General features: G+C 38.9%; 1 protein-coding gene across 1 annotated transcript; it reads right to left on the bottom strand.

The window, feature by feature from the left end:
- Positions 1–41: 41 nt before the first annotated feature.
- On the bottom strand, positions 42–9,696 carry arpc1b (actin related protein 2/3 complex, subunit 1B). The gene is made up of 10 exons (NM_213156.1): positions 9,592–9,696; positions 8,772–8,846; positions 5,157–5,261; positions 4,840–5,062; positions 2,471–2,578; positions 2,183–2,389; positions 2,036–2,111; positions 1,762–1,958; positions 481–571; positions 42–386 (listed from the first exon to the last, which is right to left on the bottom strand). The coding sequence occupies exons 2-10, from the start codon at positions 8,833–8,835 to the stop codon at positions 348–350; spliced, it is 1,110 nt and encodes a 369-aa protein (NP_998321.1). The 5' UTR covers positions 8,836–8,846; positions 9,592–9,696; the 3' UTR covers positions 42–347.
- Between the last annotated feature and the right edge of the window lie 41 nt (positions 9,697–9,737).

The raw sequence follows: 9,737 nt of genomic DNA, 5'->3' as shown, positions 1-9,737 counted from the left end.
AGTAATAATCATTGTAATAGCAGTAATGACGTAGGAAAACATTTAGCATGTAATTGTAACTGTTTTATTGCATTTTATTAGAATTCAATGTGAGCTACTTGCAAAAATCTTTATCTTTTACAATTTATAGAAAAGCAATCTATGACCAGCATTTAGATTCAGACAAAATTCCCTTTTTTAGTTAATCCAGAACCAATAAGCTTAATTGTATGAATATATAAACTCCTTAATCTACTAACACTGGTAATCAAAACTTAATCTTGGACAAAATACATAGACAACTGCAAAAATACAATTTTTAAAGCAAGCAATCTGACAGCAGACATGTTCTTGAGTCTGTTGAGCATCTAGACAATCTTGAGGTCTTTCATTGCAGATTCAAGGGTCTGAAACAAACATTGCAGAAGAAATAAAATCATATTTGTGCACCAATAAACAGTTTCATTGTTATGGAAAGCTTAAGAGTTTGATAGCTATTACCTTTACATCCCAAATAGTCATGCCTCCATCCATTCCAGTGGTGCAGAATTTGGAGCACTTGGCTTTTCCCCCATCAAGAAGTGAGATTTGGCTAAGAAGTGAAGTGAGAAAGTGCTTTTAATTTTAATAGTTAAGAACAGTTTGACTCAATATGAAGTGTGTGTTTCAGCGCTGCTAGTGGCATCAGACAGAATTGCATTCAAAAAAAGTTAGCTTTGTAGCACTACCAGCGTCCTGTATTTGATTGGTTTTAGATTAAATGCTGGAATAATGTCTTACACGCTTAAGACATTATATCTTTTTTTCATTAGTAACACACCTATTGATTTTTAAAAAGATTTTACCTGTCCACCAGAAGTTGTTAAAGTAAACAGTAGGACTGCTAACAGGTTGCAAACAACTGGTTAAATGGGACCACAGAGGTTGCCAGGGACATTAAAGTCACCATAACAGGTAAACTTACTGTATCTACACACCATTGACTTTCATATCAAACTACCTTATTTTACACTCAACCTGACTTTTACATTTTTACATATATAATTTTTTTCATAAAGATGATGACTTTGAAGTCAGTTGATTGATGCATACTATATGTAGTATCTTGAATCTTGACTGCTGTGGTATATTGTGTTCATTTAAGATTAACGTGAATAAATGTAAGATTATGATTAGGGCTGCGTTGATGACGATGCCATCGTCCATTGCCATCATGATGATGAGCCGGCATGACCTCCGCCCCCGTCGTGAAAAATACACACTTAGGCCCTGTTTACACTAATACGTCTTGGTTTTAAAATGGCATTTTAGAACAAAAACAATCCACGTCCACACTGGCGTTTCACCTAGCATTTCTGAAAAGCCCCCACACTATACCACTGAAAACGCACAGCACGTTACCGCACACTATCATGTGCTGCAGTGTATGCGTGGGTCTGAGCTCCAGCAGTCAGCAGTAAGAAGGTGGCTGGTTTGAGTCCCTGCTAGGTCAGTTGGCATTTCTGTGTGGAGTTTGCATGTTCTCCCTGTGTTCACGTGGGTTTCTTTGGGGTGCTCCGGTTTCCCCCACAGTCCAAAGACATGCGCTATAGGGGAACTGAATAAAGTAAATTGGCCATATTGTATGTGTGTGAATGAGTGTGTATGGATGTTTCCAGTGATGGGTTGCAGCTGGAAGGGCATCCGTTGTGTAAAACACATGCTGGATAAGTTTCATTCCGCTGTGGCAACCGTTGATAAATACAGGGACTAAGCCCGAAAAAAGAGTGAATGAATGTGTACCTGATGCTGTTCTTGTGCAGAGACTCCAGCACTGCTTCTTTGCTTTCGGTGGTGGCTTTCTTATCCAGGTTCTGGAAGCGCTCTCTGGCTGTCATTCCCTTCTGAGCACTTTGTTTGGGCACGTCAAGTTTGCCTCCGAAAGACAAGGCTGCATTGTTGGAATCGTAGACAAACAACACAGGGTAGCAGTCATGGCCCTGAAAAGATATGACAATCAGGAGACAAGCTTTACAGATCGCCTTGGCATCAAGGTCTAGCATTTGATAATACTCACAGCCGCCACCAGGCTGTTCTCAGTGATGAAAGTCACGCACAGCAGAGGCAAGGTTTCTGAAGTCAGACTGGTACAGCTGGTGAGATGAAAAGAATAATTGAGTATTTTTGAGTTTTAGTGGTCAGTGATTTGATAGGCAATACCCACACTGCAGTTTTTCCTCCTTCTGCCACGGCCACGGTGCTGTCATGACTGGCCCACGCCACACGATTCCCACTGTCAGAGAAACAGACCCCATGCACCCATCCTGAAGTACCTGTTGATTCAAACATGACCTCTCCGAAGGGCATTTTAGAGCCCCATGCTGTTGGAGCAGGCTTCTCCTCTACTTCCTTTATGTAAGCCGAAAAGATCCTGGTGGGAGATTTTACAATTAGGAAGTTCATATGATGGCCGTAATCATAAAATAAACATAAAAATCAGATTCGCCCTTACCTGCATTTAAAGTCGCACGATCCAGCTGCCAACAAGACATTATTGGGGTGCCAGTCCAAACAAAGGATGGTGGAGCGGATGGGCTTCTTAATATGCTTGCACACCCACCTAGGATAATGAGAAACAACAAAAATAAAACCATTCATTCATTTACATGACAATGGCAATTTGTGGGTCTGAAAATGCAGATGTTGGGAAACACAAAAAAGTTTTTGAACACATGCTGTTAACTACAAACCACCATTTTGTGAAAAAAGCAACGCAATGTGCAAGTGTTTGACATGTTCAGTTTATAGTGAGTGACTACCAAAACAACAGTGGCAACCAAGCAGCAACCTCCAGCTCTCCCTCGTAAAGCCAATACGGAAGTTACTAAAACTGCAATTCATAGACTCGCCTTTTGAGGGCTGGCTCCATAAACTCCAGATATTCACTGACTGCAGTGTTAAATTGGCCAATTTTACAGCTGATAAAAAACATGTTTACAGCCTGGTACAAAAGATGGTTTTGGTACAAATAGCTAATATTACCCATCATGACAACTGTGAGGGGGTGATTTTTTTTATTACTCATTAAGTTAAATAATTAAGTTATATTAAGTCTGCATAATTAAGGGCGTAACCACTTAAGTCACAGCTAATTGTGGCTGGTTGCTGTCATGTCACCTTGGCTAATTCCGGCTGATTAGCTTCTGAACTCGGCATATAAATCTAAGATTCTCTGGGGGGAAAAAAATGATTCATTCAGAAACTAAACATGGCTTTACTGTATGTACTCTTCATGTATGTATTTATGTTTGTGTCACAATCACCAGCGATGTAATCCTTGCAGATCGCTATAGAACTACTAATTTTTTCATTCAAAGGACTACATATCCAGTCATGCAGTGCTCACATGCACCTGTTCCAGTTTTTATTGACTACACACACAGAGCTGGAGGATCATTACAGACTGACTACAACAGGGGTGGGCAAACTCTGTCCTGGAGGGCCGGTGTCCTGCACTCTAATCACACACACCTGCTTATAGATTTCTAGTGATCTTGAAGACACTGATTAGCATGTTCAGGTGTGTTTGATTGGTGTTGGAGCTAAACTATGCAGGACACCGGCCCTCCAGGACCGAGTTTGCCCAACCCTGGACTACAAGGACTATTTATACAGCTTACACACACACATCAGAGCTGAGTCTTGTTTATCTGTTTGTAAACATTACGATGTGTTTTTCTTGCCTTGCAGTGTTAGATCCTTGCTTTGTTGTATTGTTTATTCCTGTCCTGCCTGTTTACTGTCCACGACTCTGGATTTCCTGTATACATCTGTGTTGACCATTCTCCTAATAAACCCTGCATTTAGATCCTCAATGCAGTTGTCAGCATCCGTCACATTACAGAATGCATGAAATATTTTATTCGACTGACTCATACAAAAAGATTCATTCAGTAATTAAAAAAATGAGGAAGTTGTACAATTATTAACTTGTTTAAAAACAAAGATAAATTTAAGAATTCCACCAATCCTAAGACCCAAGATGTCTTTCTTTTTCTTTTATTATTTCACCAATGTTAACAGTTCCAAATTGACTGGCCATGCTGTGTGTAAAATGTACATTAATAATAACTAGTGAAGGATTGTACAAAATCTGCCATGTGAAATGTCTTAGATTTATCATTCTGAATAGTCTGATATATTGCCGATATGGCAAAGCAGTGGCGCAGAAGGTAGTGCTGTCGCCTCACAGCAAGAAGGTCGCTGGTTCTAACCTCAGCTTAGTTGGCGTTTCTGTGTGGAGTTTGCATGTTCTCCCTGCGTTCGCGTGGGTTTCCTACAGGTGCTCCGGTTTCCCCCACAGTCCAAAGACATGCGGTACAGGTGAATTGGGTAGGCTAAATTGTCCGTAGTGTATGAGTATGAGTGTGTGTGTGTGTGTGGATGTTTCCCAGAGATAGGTTACGGCTGGAAGGGCATCCGCTGTGTAAAAACTTGCTGGATAAGTTGGCGGGTCATTCTGCTGTGGTGACCCGGATTAATAAAGGGATATAAGCCGACAAGAAAATGAAGGAATGAATGAATATTGCCGATATGTAGTCTGATATATTTAACATGTAATCTATGAGCCAGATTTCTCCTATATAGAAGCCTCAGCAAATGAAATATCTACTTTGAAATGACTAGCATCCTCCATTGTCCATTTTAGCCACATCATTCCTGCTTTTAACCAAGCAGTGTTTTAAACTCTTTAAAAAAACATTTAAAAATAAAAGAGCCAAATCTGCCATCTGCCTCATGACATAAGTAGATTAACCACCATCAGTCAGTTCTTTTCTGTCAGAAGAGGCTCAATATCCATTTCTCCTGCCTGATACTCACCAGTCATTATCCTGCTCAAAATAGCACACAGAGATCAGACGTGAGCCGCTGCCCACAGCAAACTTGTTTTCCTTCGGAGACCATTTCACACAGCGGGCAGCACGGTTGATCCTGAGAATGACCAGTGTAGGCTTCCATGCGTCTCCCTTTAGGGTCCAGACGTATGCGTTACGATCAGTGCCGCAGGTGACGATGCGATTGCTCTCTGGGGCCCAGTCAATGCCTTGGTGTTTATGAGAAAACCATTTGGATTAGTTTAGATTTGGTCACATAAATGATCTGTGTCAGTGTAGGTCGGATGAACCTTCTAAACTTACCAGTAACCTGGCCATTGTGTTCCTTCAGCACGTGGATTTTGTTCCAGTTGTTTCCTGCCTTATTGTAGATGTGCACTTCATGGTTATTAGGACACAGTGCAATTTCTGAAGGAGACAGGAATCCAGTAGATAAAATATTCAAAACAAGACTATGACAAACATACATTGGCTTGATTAATTGGATAACAGTCTAAATATTTTATTAGTTGCTACTAGTTTATTCAGTGTTTATTAGTGGAATCTATTGTCGTGGAAATCTGCTAAAATGACTCTCAGTTTTCTAAAAAAAAAAAAATCTGTCATCCGTTTTATTCCCCTCAGTGCACGTACATTCACATTTGTGTCAAACTCCAGGAAATATACATTTCTGGTGGGAAAGAAGAGATCTTTTTGCTATTTTCTAACTCCTAACTTGAAATGTCACTACAACGTGTGTGACTTTGGCCTTGGCCAGCACATTCTGCTTCTCTGCATTCATTTAAACAAACTCTGCATTCATTAAAACAAATAGCTGATCTATCTATCTATCTATCTATCTATCTATCTATCTATCTATCTATCTATCTATCTATCTATCTATCTATCTATCTATCTATCTATCTATCTATCTATCTATCTATCTATCTATCTATCTATCTATCTATCTATCTATCTATCTATCTATCTACTTACCGACCTACCTCTCTCTCTCTCTCTCTCTCTCTCTCTATCTATCTATCTATCTATCTATACACAAACACATGCTCTTTGTTGGCAATGACTGTGCGGTCACTTTTGTTGAAAAGTTTATTTTCTTTTTGGCTTAGTCCCTTTATTATTCCGGGGTCGCCACATCAGAATGAACCGGCAACTTATCCAGCACATGTTTTACGCAGCGGATGCACTTCCAGATGCACCCCATCACTGGGAAACATTCATACACTGTCATTCACACTTATACATTACGGACAATTTAGCCTGCCCAATTCACCTGTACCACATGTCTTTGGACTGTGGGCGAAACCAGAGCACCCGGAGGAAACCCACATGAACGCGGGGAGAACATGCAAACTCCACACAGAAACGCCAACTGACCCAGCCGACCCAACCTTCTTGCGGTAAGGCGACAGCACTACCTACTGCGCCACTGCGTTGCCCTGATTTAAATTATATTTTTCATCATTTAAAAGAAAATTTGCATACAGAGCACCATTTCAAAGGAGTGCTACCCTGTACTAAAATGGCGGCTCTATTGACGCATTCCTTCTAATAGAACAACAGGACAAAATCTAATGTAAATATCTATGGCAGAGCCTAGCAATTAGCCAATGGAAACATGCTAAATCATGCTAGCAACATGTGCTAATCAAATGTTAAAAACATGTAAGTAAAATGCTAATTCATGCTAAAATTTTGGTAAACATAATACCAGTGTACTAAAACACGTTAAACACATAAATATGCTAGCACTATGCTAAATCATAATTTCTGTTGTGCATTCTGTGTCCCCAGTGAAGATCATGATATTATTGACTTTTAAACTTTAAGCATATTTATTTATTTATTTTTTAAATAAAGATCCCAAATATCCCTAAACATCCCAAAAATCACATTCCAGGTCCGTGTTTGCACTATTTAGGATGGATAAAACACTTAATATCAGTGATAATATTAAAAGCATATAATTGTAAAAACATAAAGAATGTTTTCAATTTGTCTCAAATTATTGTTCACCTGTTATGAGATTACTAGCCCTTTAAATTAAAATTGTCACAATAAAATGACATCATATATTAACCACTGCCTTGGAGGGAAAACAACCGGGAAGGGTGAGAGGAGAGCATCTGTTTTGTTAATTAAATATTAAATAGATTTTTTTTCCCAAAACAATTCAAATGAAACAGAATACTTTGAGGCATACATTCTTATTTGTAGGATTAGCATTCTGAAAAAACCTTAAATTCTATATTTGTCATACACTCAGTTAGCATTTTTTGTTTGTTTGTTTGACTTATAGTGTAATGGCTGATTCTAGGGTATATCCACCCTGTTTAGTCAGAAAAACAGAAGAAAAAACAGCAACACACCCATATTATGCTAAAAATCACCTATTGTTTTTGAAAAATTGAAGTTTATTGAGGAGATTTAACATTTAAGCTAGCTAGACTGAACAAAAATCTACAAACAGAAGTCCTGGTCAGTGGACTCGAGTAAAACTAAATAAAACCTGTCAATATTTCTGAGCAGTATCCCATTGAAAGATATCAAGGAAAAAAAATACTGTGTTCATATAAAATAGATAATACATCTATAATTTGATGGAAGGCGTTTAATTGGTGCAGAGGTGTATAAGCACCAAAATGATCATCAAAATTAAATGGCATGCCTGTTATATAAAGAATTTTTGTGCATGTTTACCCCATTATAATATATTTATTTTCCCAATTATACTATTATAACTTTTTTGGTCTTAAAGGGATAGTTAACCCTAAAAGAAAAATTACCTTATGTATTCTCCCTTCAGTCTTTCTTTCTTTTGTTAAAGATAGAAGAAGATATTTTGAAAAATGCTGGTTGCTGGCACCTGTCGACTTCAAAATACTATGGAAGTCAATTAGTGCCAGTTACCAGCAGTCTTCAAGATATCATCTTTTGTGTTCAGGATTAGAAAGAAACTCAAATTGGTTTCGAAGAAGTGAAAAATGACAAAATGATGGTAGATTTTCAGTTTTGGGTGAACTATCCCTTTAACGCCAACTTCTGCACTTGATTCAAACACCGGAAATGCAACAAGCTAGTAGACAAGCTGTCATATGCAACGACTGCAAATCTGGGAGTTTTAAACAGGCACAACGGCTGGATTCTGAAAGAGTATCTACTTCAGCAGTTGGGCTTGCACATTTCTCATAGGTGAGCTCAAAAATGCTCATGTTTTTAACAGCGGCAGTACGTTAAAGCTTCAAGTGTTTCTCATTCGTCTCATTTCCCTGCTGTTGCTCGGCGGTCTGCTGAAGACGTACGACATCAGCAACAAAGCACCATTCATGGTAAAACAGGAAGTCTGGGGGGAATTAGTCATTACTGCTTCTCTCATCATCAGCATGGAAAGAAAAGCAGGGCGGCAGCAGTGAAAAGACACAACTTTTAGACGTTTGCTCCTTTAACAGCAGATTGTTTGTTCTTGCTTTGGATTTTCCAAGGGAAAACACATTTAACTGCTGACTAGGTTCAATCCGGCACCATATATTATGCAAAAAAAAAAAAAAATGCTGTATGAATTCCCCTGTATATACTAACACATTTCTGGAAGGATGTTCAGCTTTTTATCCATAACAAACTATTGGACTGTTGGGCTCCCAAGGACCCAACGGAGGTTCAGGTGAACAGTCAAAGTTTACAAAAAAAGAAGTCGGCTTAAGAAGACATTCTTTGTGAGTAAATCTCAAAGCTCATTCAGAAAATCCTCAAAATTATTCGACTCATGATGAAATGGGCTTTGGAGACATTGAAATCGATAATATTTTCAGCAATGATGCTCCCACATGATTACAGAATTCATATGCTGATGCATATCTTTAGCTCTAGGGACAGGAAACTGCTTCAGAGAGTAGAGATACTGCGAGTTTAAGAACTTACGAGTTCGGTCCTTGTTCCAGGCATGGCAGCTGATGGGTTCAAGAAGAAAACTGTGATAAGCCATGGTCGCTTTTCCTAAAAATGAATAGGCATTTTGAGATTAAATGGTAAATATCACTAGTACACCAAAGGGTCACACTTTATTTTGATTGTCCGCTTGTTGAAATTAAGTTACATTGCATATACATGCCAACTAATCCTCATTAGATTATTAGTAGTGTTATGTAGGGGTAAAGGTTAGTTAGGGCAAACGTACTTATAGCAAAATGCCTGTTGAAGGATATTAAGCACAGTCTACTAATACTCAAATGGACCATCAAAATAAAGTGTTACCCACCAAAGTAGAACACTTCCGTAGAGATGTGTTTCTAAAATGGAGAACTGTAGAACTTCCTTAAAACTATTAGTGTTAATTACTGTATAGGTTAACTAAATTAATTGCTGCTGTAGGTCAAACTTGAAACAAGTTTTTGCCTTAGTAACTGCAAACGCTTCTTCATTTTCTTAGTGTTTGAACTAAATTAAAACCAGAGCAGAAAGGAATGTCACAAGGCCAGATGCTCAGTCACCAAGTAAAACACTTAAAACAGCTCTCCTGTCGAATCATAGTTTGCATCACCTAAAACAACTAACGGTCCTCTCTGCTCAGGAAGTGTGCAGCGATGGGCTTCAAACCTCAGATGTCAAAAATACTGAAACACACTTCTTCCTGGGTGTCATTCTGCATGTTAGTGCACGTTAGTCACCAGCATTCCAAAACTAGAGATTGCTCCAGATCTTCTACATTCAGATAAACAAAACCATATGTTATTCTACTTACCCAGGAAACCGTAAAAACACAGAGATGCTAGAGGCGGGGGGGCTGACAAAGCCTGCGACAGAAGCCTGGGTTCGTGGACTCTGAGCAGTCAACACAAACGCTGGCTTTGCTCTGAATGAACTCAACTATTTCCTTAGTCGTTTTTC

Source organism: Danio rerio, chromosome 3, assembly GCF_052040795.2.
Source record: "Danio rerio strain M-AB ecotype USA chromosome 3, GRCz13ab, whole genome shotgun sequence".
Taxonomy (NCBI): Eukaryota; Metazoa; Chordata; class Actinopteri; order Cypriniformes; family Danionidae; genus Danio; species Danio rerio.
The sequence above is the reverse complement of the archived record's forward strand: the minus strand, read 5'-3'. Positions and strand labels throughout refer to the sequence as shown.

Coding starts and splice junctions, on each gene's coding strand:
- arpc1b (NM_213156.1), bottom strand. CDS start 8,835: ATGGCTTATCACAGTTTTCTTCTTGAACCCATCAGCTGCCATGCCTGG. Junction 5,063..5,156: donor ACACAATGGCCAGGTTACTG/GTAAGTTTAGAA, acceptor ATAAACACCAAG/GCATTGACTGGGCCCCAGAG. Junction 2,579..4,839: donor TTTGAGCAGGATAATGACTG/GTGAGTATCAGG, acceptor TCATTATCCTAG/GTGGGTGTGCAAGCATATTA.